Raw genomic sequence first — 19,369 nt, forward strand, 5'->3', positions numbered from 1 at the left:
GTCTGAATGCCTCTGGAAGATAGACATGACTTTCTGATGCATTGAATATGATTTCCAGGTAGTCTAGGGATTGGGATGGAACAAGCTAGCTCACTTGAAAATTCACTATCCAGCCAAGGCTCTGCAGGACCTGAACCACGTGTGTTAACGCTTGTTCTTCCAGGAACGAGAGAGTTCTTATCAACCAGCTGTCTAGGTATAGGCGAACTTGCAAGCCCAACTTGTGCACGGGGGCAGCTACCACAACCATCTACTTGGTAAAGGTGCGTGGAGCTGTTGCCAGACCAAAGGGAAGAGCCGACAACTGTTTATGGTTTTCCAGGACATGAAGTTTCAAGAATTTTCCGTGCTCTGGAAGATAGGAATGTGCAGGTAGGCCTCCGTCAAATCCAGTGAGGCCAGAACATTCCTCCGGTGTCTCCATGCAAAAAGTACGGCAATTTCAACGCTGCATTGGCGTCTGTAAGATCCAGAATGGGTCTTCAGTCATCTGAACTTTTCTTGGGCAAGGAATATCTGCCTGAACCTACATCTTTTGACAGCACAAACTCTATTGCCTGAATATCTAACAGCCTATGAACTGTAGCTGCGACCTTGCTTGCTTTCTCTGGTTGTCCTTCCAGAAGTCCACAACCCAGTCCATTAAGGGCTGGGCGAATTTGAGCTTGTAACTGCTCTGAATCTCCAGCACTCAATGGTCTGATGAGATCTGTGCCTACGCCTCTGCATACTCTAAGACAGGGCTGCCCAAGTCCGGTCCTCGAGATCTACTGGCAGACCAGATTTTCTGGATATCTGCAATGAATATGCATGAGAGAGATTTGCTTGCACTGCCTTCTTGGTATGGAAATCTCTCATGCATATTCATTGTGGATATCCTGAAAACCTGGCCTGCCAGTAGATCTCGAGGACCGGACTTGGGCAGCCCTGCTCTAAGAGCTGTCTCCCTACCATCAGGGGAACTGCTTGGGACCGGGTATCATTATGCTATTTTGGAGGTTGAAGCAGAATGAGAACTGGAAGCTTGGCTCTGCCTGGGGCTTGAGAATCTCTGGCTCCTTGGAAGGATCTCTGAGAAGAGGTTCTACCTGGGCACTGTTGAAAGTCCTGGAAAATTAGACTGGGACCTCAAGAGGCTCGTGGTCTGCTGTCAGATAGAGATTTTGACTGATGATCTGCCACGCTGCTCATGAGATCGTCCAGCCCCTTTCCAAATAACATTTGTCCCTTGAAAGGAAGTCTACTGAGGGTAGCTTTGGAGGAGGAATCTTCAGCCCACTTCCTGATCCAGAGCATTCTGCGGGCTGAGATTGAACAAGCCAAAACTTTGCTCATGACTCTGATGTCATAGAGAGCATTGGCTACATAGCCACTCCTGCTAATAGGAGGTGGGACGAAGGCTCACCGTTGGCCAGCTCAAGCCCCTGCAACCTGGTATGACAGATGTGTGTCACAAATGAAGTAGTAGCAGCTGCCTTTGAAAAATCACATCCACTCTGTGATCCTGCATATCCTTTAATACTACACCTTCCTCACTTGGTAGGGATGTGCATTTGGCTACCTGCATTAACAAGGAATCTACCTTGGACTGAGTGAACAGCTGCTGACACTCCTGTGCCATCAGATACAGCTGAGCCATTGTCTTGGCTAATTTAAGGAACCCTTCAAGAGCATCCCAATGCTCCTTGAATAATACACTGAGATCAGGAAGCCAGGGAAATGAGGAAGACTGGGCTCTCTGCTCATTGTGGAGCAGAGTGCAGTGGGGATCTGTGGGAGACCAAGTTTAACTCTTGCAAAGAGCCCTCAATAAGCTCAACCAGAACTGAGGGTCTGAGCAGCTGGCAGACTGTGGGAGTCATCACCTTGATCGAGGTGCACTTATGCCCTTGCACTGGCCTGTGCTCCTGCATTTCCCGCCAGGGAGGGCTCTCTCTGCGACAGTAAAGGTATACAAATAAGACTCCTCATTGTTTGAGTTTCCCTTGGAAAGGCCCAATGGATCCTGGCCAAGCTCTGAGACTGAGATAGATGCAAGGCAAATGCTGGGTTGCATCAGAAGGAGCTTTATCAGCCGAAAGCCTGAAGTTATACTGCCATTATACAGATCCATGGTAAGACCTCACCTGGAGTACTGTGTTCAGTTTTGGAGGCCACATTATATAAAGGACGTGAAGAGGATGGAGTCGATTCAGCGAATGGCCACTAGGATGGTCTCAGGACTTAAAGATCTCCCATATGAAGAACGTCTGTGCAGACTACGCTTATATTCTCTCAAAGAGCGCAGAGAAAGAGGGAACATGATAGAAACATTCAAATACATCACAGGCCGCATTGAGGTGGAGGCTGAAATCTTTTTTCCTACGGGTCCCATGGCGACAAGAGGGCATCCGCTAAAACTCAGGGGGGGGGGAAGGTTTCATGGGGACACCAGGAAATACTTCTTCACCAAAAGGGTAATTGATCGATGGAATGGACTTCCACGTCAGTTAGTCGAGGCAAGTAACACGCTCGACTTCAAGGACAGACAGGTAGGGTCCCTCAAGAGGATTGCTTAATAGATGGATTCTCGAGGGAGAGAGGGTTTTTGAGTGGGCAGACTTGTTGGGCCGTCGGCCCTTTTCTGCTGTCATACTCTATGTTTCACCCTGGGAGCCAAGCCCCCTCACGTGCCTGCTGGTGTGCTGATTGACTTCCCCTGGAGATCTTGTCCCTCCAGATAAGCACTCCACACCAGATTAACAAATTCTGGAGAAAAAGCCATATTAGGCAGCGCTGAGTCTCTTTTAGATGACTCCAGCATACATCTCTTGGGTTTCACAGCCTCCACGCGCCTGTTGGCTTGGAAGGACCACCATTCCGGGGCTCTGGAAGAGATTTACTCCCAACCGACAGACCCCCCCCCGACCGTTTAGTCCTAAAGAGCAAACAGGAGGCAAAGCCAACTTCTCCCACCCCGCCTTCACATGCTGCATGGCTTGTGGCGCAAGGGCGCTCTTTGGGTGATAGGGAAACCCAAGGAAAGGTGTCGAAACCTAAAAAAATCAAGGTCCTACAGACCCCCGCCAACCGATTTTCCTTATAGGCTGTAAAAGCCTTACTCACTGTGACCTGTGCTGGAACTATATGCTGCAATCTGCTTCAACTCCAAAGGTAGCTGGATCTGGGAAAATAAATCACTGCCTTAAATGGACCACTTCTTCAATGTTGAATCTTCGAGCTGACCAACGCTCTTGGATCAGGCATATGTTGCAGTGAGTCCTTCAGCCAAATAGGCTGGCATCTGTTGTCACCATTACTCACAAGGCTATTCTGAGGGGCCGGTGTCTGACTGAGCCTGAAACCCCCGTGGACACAAAATGGGGAAGGCAAAATGCAGCTGGCATGCAGTGGGACCCTGCTGAGTCCGATAGCCTGTGCTCAAGCCCCTTTGACACAGTAGGCGAGCAGTACTATAAGGGGTACAGACCCCCGATCTCCAAACAAGCTTCTGTAGGCTTGTCAAAACAGGTACCCCAGAGGTATTGGCCTGTCAGCTGCAGATCTCAGTCTGCTTATCCTCAATGCAGGCAGAGATGAACCCATGACGAGGTAAACTTTGAGTGCCGCAAGTTGTCAAAATTTTGCAAAAAAACTGAAAAACACCCCAAAAAATAAAGAAATATATCGAGAAGATCAGAAAAACTCCTTTTGTCTTGCTTACAGAAGGAAAAACTGAAGGGGGCAGCAGAGGGGAAGGAGGAAGGATTCAAAGCTGGAGTGGATTCCTTCTGCATGGCTCTCAAGCATGGGGATATTATCCATCCATCCAGAATGCCACACCTATTGCACTAAAAATATCCTAATGGAATGTCACCAATACATTTAACTTAAGATTATTAACAGTCAAGAAACTGGAGTTTAGTAACAATAGTATACAGGCAGTCCCAGGGTGTCACCAATACATTTAACTTAAGATTATTAACAGTCAAGAAACTGGAGTTTAGTAACAATAGTATACAGGCAGTCCCAGGGTTAAGAATGAGTTCCATTTTTCAAACCATTTAATTTGTATGTAACTTGGATCCTGTAAAGTACAGTTGTCTATAAAAACATTAAAGAAACAGTCCTCAAAATAAAGTACTGTAGTTTAAATAGAAAAGATAGGAGGTTTACACTTATTTTTTCTTCATCTGTCCCACTCCACCACCACATCCGTTTCTCCCTCTCATTTCTCTCTTCCAAATGCATGTGTACTTCATGCCTCTCCCATCATATCCAATATTTCTCTCTTCCTCCCTATGTTGAACAATTCACCTCTTTCATTTCCCCTTGTGCACCATCTCTTTTCCTCAGACACTCATGCCCAACAATTCTCCCTTTCTATTTTCCTCCCCAACTCAGCATCTCTTTCCCTCACTCCCTCCATTCTTTCATCCTATTTTCCTAGTTCATGCTTCCCTCCCTCCATTTTGTGTCCCAAGCTCAAGCTTCCCTCCCTCCCTTCATTCTGTGTCCCAAGTTCATGCTGCCTTCCTCCTTTCTTCCATCCTGTCTGAAGTTTGTGCTTCCTCCTTCCTTCTGTGTCCCAACGTGACCCTACTTCTCCTTTCCTGTGCCAACACGCTCCCCCTCTTCTTCCTTCCATGTCCCAATGCAACTTTCATAGTCCTTCCCTCCCTTTGTTCTGCATCTCAAATTTGAGACTCCCTCCCTCGGGTGTTTACCTCCTCTGGTCGGCTGCTTCCTCCCAGCCGAACTTCTCTTCACAAAGCCGTGGCTAAGGTTCCTACATGTGGCCCATGGCTGACTCGGAAGCCTTCCCTCTGATGTCAGAGGGAAGGCTTCTGGGTCAGCCACAGGCCATGTGCAGGAGCTGCTACTCGCAGCTTTGCAAAGAGAAGTGCGGCTGGGAGGAGGGAGCCTGCCAGAGGAGGTAAACACCCGTGGGAGGGAGGGTGACACGAATTTGGGCTGCAGAACAGATGGAAGGATGACAAGAGGTGAATTGGGACATGGAAGGGAGGAGGAGGGTCACATTTTGACAGGAAGGGAGGAAGAGGGGGTGTGTTGGCAAAAGAAGGGAGAAGCATGACCCTGGTTTGTAAGTACAAGTTCGACCGTAAGTTGGACGTTCTTAACCCGGGGACTGTTGAGCTGCTCTAGGAATAATGGCAATACATCATTGTGTATTCAAAGTAGAATTTATGCATAAGTAATTACAAGCCTGGTATGTCATCTAATGAACTATCATAAACACTGGAAGAATACTTACTGAATTCTCTGCTTTCCTTGCTCACAGAAAAAAATGTAAAGTACAAAATCTAAACTTTTAACATAAATGGTAGTGGCGATGAGGGACTACATTTCAAACCTCTAGTACCTACAATTTGTAAGAAATTGCTGAATTATTCGAAGCTTTTCTTCCTCATTAATTATCAAAAGTTAGGGGGGGTTGAGAGAATTGTGTAATTATGAAACACAAGTCAAATCATTGCTCAAATGCAATGATTCAAATTATATTTATAGACATGGTAACTAATGTGCAACATTGTTTATATAACAGATACATCCATTCTTGCTATATTTAGAAGGCCAGAAAAATTTTCTCACACATTTGCACTTAGGTGATATTAAAGACAAGGATATGAACAAACAAGATGGTACTTAAAATTTTACACTGATTTTCCCATATATAGCTGACAAAGTGGTTTTCAGGTACAGTTTATTCTGGCTATATAAGTCTCATATCTATCTTAAATAGTTATAGCCTTCTTATTACCTAAATTTTAAGTACATTGCAGGGATTTTGAATTCAGTCCTTGGGACACATCTAGCCAGCCAAGTTCTCAGAATATCCAAAATGAATATGTATGATACAAATTTGAAGAAACTACCCTCTACGGTTTGCAAATCTATTTCATGCATATTCATTGGGGGTATCCTGAAAACCTGACTAGCTGTATATGTGCTAAAGATTAGGTTGAGAACCACTGTTCTACACTAACAAAGTACTTGACTAAACTATCACAAGCAACCTTAGAAAGTAAATGAAACGATTAGCATCAGGAATTTAAAAAACAAACAAACAAAAAAAACTTCTAGGTACATGATAATTTAAACCATCTTCTCAGAGAAATGAATTTTCAGACACCACTAAGTAATCCTACAGAGTAAGGCAGACTTGGCTCCATTAGTCATGCCAGCAAAGTACAGTAAAACCTTTGGATTGCAAGTAACTTGGTATGCAAGTGTTTTGCAAGACAAGCAAAACATTTTATTAAATTTTAACTTGATAAACAAGCAAGGTCTTGCAATACGAGTACATACAGTATACACGCGTCACATCGTCACAACTGAGCTGAGGGTTCTTTTCTGATGCTGCGGGAGTGTAGGTGACTGCTCTAAACAAGCGAGGTCTTGCAATACAAATACATACAGTATTTTGAATTAAAGTTTTTGGGTTGAGAACAAATCGTCTAAGTTTCCATTATTTCTTATGGGGAAATTCGCTTTGATAAACGAGTGTTTTGGATTACAAGCATGTTTTCGGAACAAATTATGCTCGCAAACCAAGGTTTTACTGTAATTGCTTTAGTTCATCCCATTTAAACCAGAGGCTGTCTCCTTCAGTGCACTTGTTAAAACGCTAGTGAGCATTTACCAAAAGCTACAGGTGGATGAACATTAGCAATAAAAGGACAACTGAAAATAAAAGAGTGCTTAGAAATTCAGTGTATGCAATGCCCATTCTTACATCATCTGAATCAGCAATATTACCTAACAGACAAATACAAATAAACGCTAAACAAATATATTTGGCCTTCAGTGGATTTAAAAAACTAACAGCCTACAAATTCAGTACAAAGTGATAATTGCTCCTTTCTAATTCTAATGTTTCTGTTTGAGGTGTTTTCAGCTTTGAATTCTGCAGAGAGTCTTATATTTTCTGCTGTAAACATTATATAATTCAACAATGTAGGAAAAATCATACTAGGTCATTGTCCCAATTGGGCTTGTTCTCTAATGTTTGTGCAAGAATTGATTCTGCAACTGGGACCATCAGGAATTGACTCTGCAACTGGGACCATCAAGCTAATATTAACTAAGGGAGAGTCACAGTAATAAAAAAAATACAAAAACAAATATAAAAACATCAGCTAATTAAAACTGGCCTGCATATAGCACATGGTTGTAGTGGCCCTTTAAACAAACATCTAATATCAGAGTTGCTGATCAGTTTGTTTGAATTAGACAATTATTTGTAAATTTTAATTTCCAAATCAGTTTAGGAACGAGAGTAAAAAAAACCCCACAAACAAAATCTAAAACATCTAATAATTTACTATGTTCATAAAACAAAATTAAAATGTCAACGGGCCAGCCAAACAAATGTGCAGAGAAGAGTCAGTCTGCTATCTGGGTTCCATGCCACAAAAAAGCTTCAAGTTTTCAATTCTTAGGTTTTCTAAGAGACTGATTTCAAGAAAATACTTCTTTAAAGAGCGACCATGTTCCTTTCAACTGTATGCATCATAGGGCTTTTTCCTTCTCTTTATAGCAATAATGCTGTTACAGCATAAAATCAAAAGCATGTAAAGGAAAAAGAATCTGCATGACTCCCCTTTTTCTGTTGCTTTTTGCAGCCTCCAGTTTCCTGGGTCTCCCTGGCATGCTCACACATACACACAGTCACCTCCTCAAATACATTCACACTCCATAATGCAAGATTCAACTGCAGGAAACTTCTCAAAATTAGAACGTTTTTCTGTGGATAGCCCGGGCTCCATCTTCTTCATATTCCTTTTTTGAAACCCACATTTTCTTGAAGGTGTCCAATGAGGCCAGAATAGATCCTCTGCAAATGTAATAAAATAGAGAGATTATATGAGACTGAAGTTATACTTAACACTACACTTAAATTAATGTGTTTGAATAATTTGCTATTTTCCCTTTTAAAAACCAATTTTTTTTTTTAATTTCTTTCTTCAGTTTTGCATATTACAACAAGTGTATCAGAAAAATTCATATGATCTTATAAATACACACTTGATTTTCCTTCATGTAACACTTTAAATACAACATATCATTCTTATATTCATATTTTATAATAATTTAAATATTATGTAATACAAATTTTTAATAATGTCTCATTTTGATATGCTAACCACCGTCTGAAATGCCCAAAATAAAAAAAAACCTCCAAATTTGAGAAATCATATTCAAACTTCACTGCTCTTGAGAAAGGGGCTAAATAAACCATTATCTTTTGTACCAAATGGACTAATCCATCTGACTAGCATGTTATGAATAGACTGAAGTTTAATGTAACAAAATGTTTTCTTCCCATTTATCTCTGGAAAAGTTGAAGTGTATTCACTATAAGCAACATGCACCACATGGTGTAGGACATATACTATGGAATCCCTAGAACTACCTTACTGAGGGGCTAGTGCAGGGGTGTCAAACTCAATCACATAAGGGGCCGAAATCTAAAACACAGGCTAAGTCACGGGCCAAATTTTTTTATTAAGCTACTTAGTAGAAGTATAGACCCTTCCTCACCCTGAGACACCATTCCAGCGATTCACCTGGTTATTTCCACCTCATAGATGTCACCATACTTAATCCCAACTTTATTCAAATAATCATTCTAGGCATAGGCAGCGGAATGCTTTTTTGCTTGGGGGGGAGGGGGCGAAAGCTCCACCCCAGCCCCTGCCCAATCTCTGCCCCAGACCCCATAATAGTACTAATTGTAATACCATTTTTTTCATTCATTTTTCATATATACACACAATATAATCTTATTAACAACACATAATGGTTAACCACAAAATTAAACTACATAAAGCACACTATATGCTTCTCAACATTCATTCCTACCAGAACACCTGGCCTTGGTCACATATGCAGAACACAGACAACCCCTATGCAAATACGGGACCACAAACTAAATGTACTAATATATACTAACGAAACTTTAAGATGCAAGACTCTGCATGCAGTACAACCCGAGAAATAGAAACAAATACATTTCTTCCTGAACAGTGCAAAATATAGACAGCAGATGTAAATTCTCAAAACTGCCACAATTCAATAACTAAACTGAAAATAAAATCATTTCCCCTACCTTTGTTGTCTGGTGATTTTGTTTTTCAAACCATCTTTCCCAGTCTCTGGCTGCACTTCCTTCTGTCTGCGCTCTTAACTATGTATCCAGGGCTACCTTATCCATTTGCTGTTTTTCTCTTCTTCCCTTTCTGCCATACACCCATCCTCAAAATAGAACAAAACACAAAAGACCCCCCCTCTCATCAATACTAGGCAAGTTTCTCAAATAATATCATCATATAACATTTAAAGGCTTTTAAATATTTAAATGTGCTCATAAGTTCTTCAGCAAGGTGCCATAGCAGTGGTACAATGTCACTGGAAAGGTGCTTGAATTTTAATCATAACACATTGCATGGAGCAAGGATTCTCGCTTCTACTGGAGTGGCAAATGTTATGGCTCTACAAAAGCTAAAAAAAGGCATCTTTTTTTCAACATCAAGTGTGTAGACCAAAGGACTCAGGCACTGCACACTGCAAATAAAATCAATAGAAAAAGCTTATCCTTCCAGCTTCCTGATGTAGAATAACGAAACACAGACTATGTTGGAGCCGTGAACTAACTTTTTCAGATAAGTGATCTACTGTTAAACAGCTTTTGTAGAGCCTATACATTTGCCACTCCAGTAGAAGCGAGAATCCTTGCTCCATGCAATGTTATGATTAAAATTCAAGCACCTTTCCAGCGACATTGTACCGCTGTTGTGGTGCCTTGCTGAAGAGCTTATGAGCACATTTGAATATTTAAAAGCCTTTAAATGTTATATGATGATATTATTTGAGAAAGTTGCACAGTATGGATGAGAGGGTGTTCTTTTGTGTTTTGTTCTATTTTGAAAGTATTGCCCCTCAAGTGGACTGTAATTTAAAATCCCCAGTCTGTTTGGATACAATCATCTTCAGCATTAACTTTTAACATTCAACTTTCTTCCATTTTTCTGCTTTCTTCTAAAAATCTATCTACTTTTCCATGTCTTCCCTTCCCATCTATCCATGTGTACCATCTCCTCCCTCTTTCTTCTCCCCTATTTCCATCTATCCATAAGAAACATTTCTTATCTCTTCCTTGCCGCACCCATTGCTGTGCACCATCTCCTCCCTCTGTCTCCCCTTCTCCTCCATCCCTGTGCACCATTTCATCCCTATCCCATGGTCAGACAACTCTGTCTTTCCCCCTCATATGACCTGGCATCTTTCTCCTCTACTTCCTATAGCTTGGAATCTCTCTCGTCTCCCATGGTCTGGCATCTTTCTCCTTCCCTCCTCTCCTTTCTGTGGTCTGGCATCTCTCTCCCCCTCCTTCCCTTCCATTCCGTGGTCTAGCATCTTTCTCATTCCGGTGGTTTAACATCTCTCTTTTCCCTCCTTCCATCACCCTTCTCTGGAATCTGACATCTCTCCCTTCTTTGAGTTTTCTCTCCTCCCTCCCAGTGTAACATTTCTCCTTCCCTCCCATCCACCACTATCATGTCCAACAATTCTCCCTCTTCCCCATGTATACCATCTCTTTTCCCCTCCCACTCCACACACCTATGTCCAAGAATTTTCATATTCTCTTCCATCACCCACCAGCAGCATCTCTCTTTCCCTTCCTTCCTAACCCACAGCCCATGCAGTCTCTATCCTTCCCAACCCCCTCCCAGCCCGTGCAGCATCTGTCCTTCTTGCTTTCCCAACCCCCCTCTCCCAGCGCAGCATGTTCTTCCCTCATTTCCAACCCCAGCCCTCCCCTCTCTGCTGGATCCTATGGTACAACTTGTCTCCAGTTCCCGACTCCCCCACCTACCACCTTCCCTGACACTGAAATTTAAAATCTTCGGGCAGCCGACGTGAAGCCAGCCTCTCACTGTCGGTCTGCCCCGAAAGTGTTCTTTTTGCAGCACTTCCTCTTCCCACATAGGCGGGATGATGCAGAAAGAACACACCATAGCAGGCTGATGGTGGGAGGCTGGCTTCGGTGGAGGGGAGGTGAGGAAGTTGGGACTCAAGGAGGTTCCTGGAGAGGGTTTCACTACAGTATAGTGTCAGGCGCACAGTCACTGCGGGCCGCATAAAATGGCCAGGCAGGCTGAATTCGGCCTGCGGGCCTTCTGTTTGACACATGTGGGCTAGTGCAATAAAGCACAGTTATTTACTGTAACAGGTGTTATACGGGAACAGCAGGCAGATATTCTCACATATGGATGACATCCATGGAGCCTGGTATGGACAATGCTAAGGTGTACTGTCACTTTAAGCTTTAGAAAGCTTTGAGACTGCCTGCACCGCGCAAGTGCTTTCCCACCCAATACCAGCTTGCGAGGTTGTCAGTTGTATGCCCAAGTGAAGAATCCAAGTAGGGAATGTGGGCGGGATGTGAGGATATCTGCCTGCTGTCCCCGGATAACACCTGTTATGAGTAACTGTGCTTTATCCCAGGACAAGCAGGCAGCATATTCTCACAGTTGGGACTCCCTAGATTAACGAAAGGAGATGGAGGGAGAGTTGGCCTCCAAAGAAAATATAAATGGTTAGTGCCATGCAACAAAATCAGATATATTGTCTGTAGGTGGAGAGCAAGGGAAGGAAATGAATTGAGGACTAATATGTGGTATACAACTGCCCTCAGCCAGAGTGAAAGGGAAGAACCTAAGTAAACCAATGTGTATAGAGGCTCTGAAATAGTAGCTGACCTCAGAGCGGCAGGCAAATCTGAGCATAGGAGAGGGAGATGCTGTAAAGATTTAGAAAGAAACAGTAAGGAAGCTGCTCAGCACCGAGCAGCAGCGCCAAATCGTGTGCCTTCTTGTGCTGCACAGCAGCCAAAGAAACTTCCAGCAGCCAGTTAGCAGCGGGGCAGAAACTCGGAAAGTTCGCTCTTGCCCGCTGCACCTCCACCGGGGATCGGCAGAGAGGTATAAGGCTAGGGCAGGGAGGGGGGTATGGTATAGAGCCTGGTGGCGGTAGCTGACAATAATTTTGGAAGGGAGTGTATTGTTGGCTCGAATGTAAAATGGGACCTCCAGTTTGGGGCCAATTTGTTGGCCCAAAAATCCCGGTTTATATTCGAGTATATACAGTAAATAAGATGATGAGACTTCCAAGTTCTTTAGAATAAAGTAGTGTATATATGTGGAGATGATGCAGTATACAAACCTAAGGAATTAGATTAGATTAGATATATAAATAAGTATAAGTATACAGATTTTTTTATACCAGCACCAATAGGTGATTGGGAGGGTGAGATATTCTGAAGAAAGTATGGAAGGCCTCAAGGAAGGATAGTCAATATCCTCTAGGTCTACTCGACAAGGTTATCAACATTGATGGCACACTGGTAAATGTTCTGTGGTTGAAGAACCTGATTTATTCTGCGAAGAATCTGGGCAAACTTGCCTATGGCCAGGGAAAAACGTGTTGTATGTATGTGGAGCCATGAAAGTTTCACAAGACGATCGTGGACATTAAAGTTGAGGTCATGGATAGACGAGGAGATAGATCAGTTGGAGGTCTGAAGATTCCAGAAGATAAGAATCTAGAGTGAGGGGAAAGTTCATGTTGAATAGTATGCACCCCTCATCTTCCTCCCTGTGGGAGCGTGCACTTTTCTCCAGGATCTTTGGAGGTGCTGTGGCTTTGTCCCTGAGCCACAGAGACGTTCTGTAGTGAAGGAGTATGGAACAAGTAGAACAGATGACTCTTGGTTCCCCCCGAAGATTAACATAAGCTACTGCCGTGGCATTGTCCGAAAGAACCTGAAGCCCTCCAGCAATGACTGGAAAGCTACTAACGCCAATCATAAGAACATAAGAAGTTGCCTCCACTGGGTCAGACCGAGGTCCATCTCGCCCAGCGGTCCACTCCTGCGGCGGCCCATCAGGTCTGCGACCTGTGAAGTGGTTTCTGACCACTTCTATAACCTACCTCAAGTTCTATCTGTACCCCTCTATCCCTTTATCCTCCAGGAACCTATCCAAACCCTTCTTGAACCCCTGTACAGAGTTCTGGCCTATCACTTCCTCCGGAAGCGCGTTCCATGTGTCTACCACCCTCTGCGTAAAAAAGAATTTTCTAGCATTTGTTCTAAACCTGTCCCCTTTCAATTTCTCCGAGTGACCCCTAGTGCTTGTGGCTCCCCTCAGTTTGAAGAATCTGTCCTTATTTACTCTCTCTATGCCCTTAAGGATTTTGAAGGTTTCTATCATGTCCCCTCTAAGTCTCCTCTTCTCCAGGGAGAACAGCCTCAGCATTTTTAACCTGTCAGCGTATGGAAAATTTTCCATACCTTTTATCAGCTTAGTCGCCCTCCTCTGCACTCCCTCGAGTACCGCCATGTCCTTCTTGAGGTACGGCGACCAGTATTGAACACAGTACTCCAGGTGCGGGCGCACCATAGCGCGATACAGCGGTATGATGACTTCCTTCGTCCGGGTTGTGATACCCTTTTTGATGATGCCCAGCAATCTGTTTGCTTTCTTTGAGGCTGTCGCACATTGCGCCAATGGTTTCAGTGATGAGTCGACCATCACCCCCAAGTCCCTTTCCAGGTTACTCACCCCTATCAGTGTTCCCCCCATTTTGTAGTTGAACATCGAGTTCTTTTTCCCTACATGCATGACCTTGCATTTCTCTACGTTAAAACTCATTTGCCACTTTTTTGCCCAGTCTTCCAGTCTCGTTAGGTCTCTTTGTAGGTCTTCACAGTCTTCCGTGTTTCTAACCCTGCTGCAGAGTTTGGTGTCATCAGCAAATTTGATAACCTCACATTTTGTCCCCGTCTCCAGATCGTTAATAAATATATTGAATAGTAGAGGTCCCAGCACCGACCCCTGCGGAACTCCGCTCGTGACCCATTGCCAATCTGAGTATTGGCCCTTGACTCCAACCCTCTGTTTCCTGCCCGCTAGCCAGTGTTTGATCCATCGGTAGATATCCCCTTGCACCCCGTGGTTCCACAGTTTTTTAAGTAGCCGTTCGTGAGGTACCTTGTCGAAGGCTTTTTGGAAGTCAAGGTAAATGATGTCTATGGATTCACCCTTATCCATCTGACTGTTTATTCCCTCAAAGAAGTGGGTCTCTAGAATACTGAGCGACCATGAAGCCCTATCAGGAATGGGATAAAGGATGGCCATGGACGGTGCCACATGAAAAGACACGTCCAGGGTCTTCCAGTGTAAGTGCACCACATCCCAAATATCCTGATGCATAGGTAAAGAATGGAAGGCCAACTGGATCCCCCGAAGCAATGAGTCCTTGCTTCCTCCTCAAAACCAAACACACCTGAAGCTCCTGCAGTTCTTCCTGGTGAAAAATGCGCACGACCGAAGCATCCTCACCATCCAGCATATCAGAAAAGCAACCGTCCACATCATCCGTCCTTCCAAGAAGATCTTGTGGATCAACGAAAAGGTCTACATCTTCATCAGGTAAAACCGTGTCAGTAAATCCTCATCCCAAGAAATCCACAGATGCTTGGACGAAGATGGGGAGAGGACTGGATGAGAGCAGACACCGAGGGAGGGCTGAATGGGGGCAGACGTTGAAGGTAAAGACACCCCTGAAGAGCTGGAAACCCCTGGGGAAGAAGCAGGACCCCCAGCCGCCTGCAAGTTAGATTTGTACATGGCTAAAACAAAATCAGTGGCAACCCACCCCCCCGGTGGCAAAAAGAACTCACTGCAGATATAGAAGAAACATCAAGGACCTGATCCTGTCTCTCTAAAACAGAAGGGAGGTCACCGGAGGCCATAAGCAAAATGGCGGAGCTTCCCGCCAAAATCGATAAAATCTCCCCGAGGCCTGTAGTGGCAAAGAGGCCTGAATGGACCCAGCCACTAACGCAGAACTGCAGGCAGCAGCCGCTGTAGTGGTAAGGGAATCCTTAGCACTATTGGTGGTAAGGGAAACCTTATTTCCCTGACCATTGGCGACTGGGAAAATCCCTGTGTGGGTGGTAGGGGAAGCCTGGGCTTCACTACTGCTGATGAGCGGTGCACGCGTGAAGGGGAACCCTGCTCGCTGGCACCTGAAGCTGAAGAGGATTCCCCTTACCAATGGCCAGAGCATTTTGTGCACAGGCCGGCCGCATCCACTTCTTGACGGGCACACAATGAGCACTTTTTCTGCTTCTTTAAAGTGCTCTTTGTGAACCGCTAAAGAAATAAAAACAAAACCACCAGTTAGCAATAAAAACCAATTAAAGCTAATTGAAGGATTCCTTTCAGACCGGCATTGTCTCAGGGCTTTTTTTTTGCCTCACAAAAGTAAAAACTTTAAAGGACAAAAGAGCAGACCTCACAGGTTCTCAAAACTGTAGTCTTTGCCTGTTTGTGGCAAGGCATACAGCTTAGGCTCTTTTAAAAAAAATATTTTGGGGAGGTGGGGGAAGGGACTCGGCCGTCCGATTGTGATATCCCCGAGGTTGGGCAGACCCCAGAAAGGGTCCCCTCCAAGTTCTGTCCGGACAGCAAAAAAAGGACAACAAAGGCCACAAATCAAATCCAATAGGCCCTAACTATCAAAGGGAAAGACTGCACAGGCTTACCACCTCCACCTGCTGGAGTCTGAGAACAGACTGATTATAGATGGGCCTGCATAGCCCACTTGTACTACTGCCAAAAGTCAATGTGTTCTCAGTCTCCACCTGCTGGCAGAGGAGCATAAATCCATCCGTTCTGTGCCGGTCTGGAGGGATGATAAAGAAACAAGCAATTCACATCTACTTTTATAGCCCTCTATCATATCACCTTTGAGCCATCACTTCTCCAAGCTGAAGAGCTCTAGCCACTTTAGCCTTTCCTCCTAGGGAAGTCGTCCCATCCCTTTTATCATTTTTGTCACCCCTTTCTGTACTTTTTCTAATTCTGCTATATCTCTTTTGAGATACAGTGACCAGAATTGCACATAGTATTCGAGGTGCAGCCATACCATAAAGCAATACATTATAACATTATAAAAAAAAAACAACAAAAAACCTTGAGAGTTAAAACATATTTCTAAACTTCTGTTGTATATCATATATCTTTAATCTGTGTATCTTATGAGCATGTAAGGTTCTCGGATAGTTTTCTTTATCTCTGCCACCTTCTCGTCTTTAGTTCCATGTGGGAGCAGCAAACATCTGGACCATCAAGTTTTTCATTGTCATATTTGTAAATCACTGTTTACTAAAAATGTTAAGTTATGCTTCAGTATTTACCCAATCCAAGTAGAATACAATCTCTCTTGAGGAGCAGACATCTGAAAGAAAGAACATAAGAATTGCCATACTGGGACAAATTGCAGGTCTATCAAGCCCAGCATCCTGTTTCCAATAGTGGCCAACCCAGGTCCTAAGTACCTAGCTAGATCCCAAGTAGTAAAACTCAGTTGACAATATTCCTGTTGTGTAATTTTTTTTTTTTTTTTTTGGAATCATCAGAATGTGTTTTATTTTAATATGCTGTTACAGTAAATCAAAACTTATATAGATTCACTTTTTTTTTTAATTGATATCTTTTTTTTTTTTATAATTCTTTATTCATTTTTAAACTTTCAACAAGTGCACAATATAAGTAATACATAGATTTACTAACATCACTTGATAAATCTATCAAGATCATAACAAAGTATATATATCTAAACCCTTCTTCCCCCCTTCCTTTCCATACAATTATTTAATTGAATCAATCTTTGTCATATTTCTTTTTTTACATTTTTTTTTTTTCCATTTATATAAACCCTCCCCTTTCCCTTCCAATCATAAATAATGTTAAGAAAATGGTGTTTATTCATTACAAAACAATGTCAATGGCCCCCATATTTCATTAAACCTTTTATAATTTCCATTTTGTATTGCTATTGAACGTTCCATTCTATATATGTGACATAGTGAATTCCACCAGAAATTAAAATTAAGTCTTGTGTGATCTTTCCAATTTGTAGTAATATGTTGCATGGCAACTCCTGTCATAATCAATAAAAGTTTGTTATTACTTGCCGATATCTGACTCTTTTTCCTCATAGATATGCCAAATATCACAGTATCATAAGTTAATGCTACAGGATTATCTAATAAAGAATTTATTTGATCCCAGATCGAATTCCAAAAGGCTAATATATAGGGACAGAAAAATAAAAGATGATCCAAAGTCCCTACTTCAAGCTTACAATGCCAGCATCTATTAGACATTGAACTATTTAATTTTTGTAATCTAACAGGGGTCCAAAATGCTCTATGCAAAAGAAAAAACCAAGTTTGTCTCATAGATGCTGACAGTGTACATCTTATTCTCCAAGACCAAATTTGTGGCCATTGAGATGCCAAAATTTGATGATTAATCTCAATGCTCCAAATATCCCTAAGACCATTTTTAGGTTTTTTATTAACCAATTCACTAATAACTTTATACCACTGTGCGGCCTGGTGACCCAGAAAATCTGCCTGGAAGCATAAAAATTCCATGCTGTATTGAAAATTTAAAGTTTTCCATTCAGGGAACCCTGCCTGAATGGCCTGCTTCAATTGCAACCATTTATAAAATTGTGATTTATTCAGTCCAAATTTATTTTGCAATTGTGTAAACTCAAGCATTTTTCCATTTGAAATAACATCATTTAAAGTTCGTATTCCTGCATTTAACCAATGCCTCCAGACAATCTTAGTTCCGCCAATCTGAATCTTGGAGTTTAGCCATATAGATTGATTTGTCAATTTACTAATAGGAATTTCAGTTAAATTACTTACATATCTTAGAGTTTTCCATGTATCTAATAAAAGTTTATTTTCTTTATACAATCTGGGCATCTTGATACTGAGAATGTGACAAAGATGTAAAGGAGACAGGAGTCGCCATTCCAAGTATAACCAATCTGGAGTGTATTCAATGAGATCTGGGAGGACCCAATACATACCTTGACATAAAATATAGGCCCGATGATACCTATAGAAATTTGGGAAATTTACCCCACCCTCCTTAATTGATTTCTGTAAAGATACCAAAGCAATTCTAGGTGTTTTGCCAAGCCAAACAAACTTAATAATTATTGCATTCAATTCTGAAAAAATACCAGAATCATACACATTTGATAGCAAACCACAGGCAATATCATCATTTTTATGGTTTGAACTCTTCCCCACCAAGATATATGTAATGGGTTCCATTGTTCACATAATTCCGAAACCTTTTTTAATAAAAGTTTTTCATTTTCTTTTACTGTATCTTCTATTGAATTTTTAATCCAAATTCCTAAATATTTTAATCCATCCTCTTTCCATACAAAAGGAAATGAATCAAACATAGATTTTATGCAATGCACATTAAGCGAAAGAATTTCAGATTTATTCCAATTGATTTTATATCCTGAAAACATTCCAAATCTTTCAATCAATTCTAACAAACATGGTATAGTTGAACCTGGATTGCGCAAATATAATAAAATATCATCCGCATAAGCAGATAATTTGTATTCCCATTCTTTCAAGGGAATACCCTGTATCCCCTTTGTCTGATTAATAGCTATCAATAAGGGTTCTAAAACAATATCAAACAGCAAAGGAGATAATGGACATCCTTGTCTAACTCCTCTATGTAATTTAAAACTCTCAGATAAATTATTATTAATGTATAATCTTGCCATAGGGGAGCTATACAAAGTTTTAATCATTTGAACAAAACCAAGACCCACACCAAACCAATCCAAAGTCTGATACATGAATGACCATTCTACCCTATCAAAAGCTTTTTCTGCATCTAATGAAAGAGCAAATTAGTTAAATTTAATGTATGAAATGTCAATCTTGTATTGTTAGAAGAATGTTTGTTAGCAATGAAACCTGTTTGATGTACATCAATTATGTAAGGAAGAGCCTTTGCCAATCTTAATGCCAGTGTTTTAGCCATTAATTTTCCATCTACATTAATTAATGATATTGGCCTGTAATTTGAAACCATAGTGGGATCTTTATTTGGCTTTGGCAAAACAATCACCATAGATTCTGCCATAGTACTTTTAATACAACCTTTATTAAGTTGAAACTGATATAAATTTAGTAAATAGGGTAATAAAGAATTTTGAAATGTTTTATAGAATTCCACAGTAAAACCATCCCCACCTGGAGCGGATCCAACTCTAAGAGACTTCAATGCTGTTTCTAATTCTTTTAATGATATAGGTTCTTCTAAATTTCTTTTTATATGATCAGGAAGCTTTGGACCCTCAAGAAGATTTAAAAATTCCATACCTTTTTGAACTTTATCAATAGAAGACTCGGAAGAATACAACTCTTTGTAAAAAGCCAAAAATTGATTTAAAATGT

The 19,369-nt window shown here is 41.9% G+C and overlaps 1 protein-coding gene across 9 annotated transcripts in view; it reads right to left on the reverse strand.

Annotated features, from left to right (window-relative positions):
* Positions 1-6,445: 6,445 nt before the first annotated feature.
* The window catches only part of ACTR1A (actin related protein 1A), a 108,952-nt gene continuing 96,028 nt past the window's right edge, over positions 6,446-19,369 (reverse strand). For all 9 annotated transcript variants that reach the window (XM_033940105.1, XM_033940111.1, XM_033940107.1 and 6 more), the window contains 2 exons: positions 16,271-16,311; positions 6,446-7,837 (listed from right to left, as the gene is read on the reverse strand). In XM_033940105.1, the coding sequence (XP_033795996.1) occupies positions 7,735-7,837; positions 16,271-16,311 (144 nt within the window). In that variant the 3' untranslated portion in view covers positions 6,446-7,734. The remainder of the gene's footprint in view (positions 7,838-16,270; positions 16,312-19,369) is intronic.

Source organism: Geotrypetes seraphini, chromosome 4 (genome assembly GCF_902459505.1).
Source record: "Geotrypetes seraphini chromosome 4, aGeoSer1.1, whole genome shotgun sequence".
Taxonomy (NCBI): Eukaryota; Metazoa; Chordata; class Amphibia; order Gymnophiona; family Dermophiidae; genus Geotrypetes; species Geotrypetes seraphini.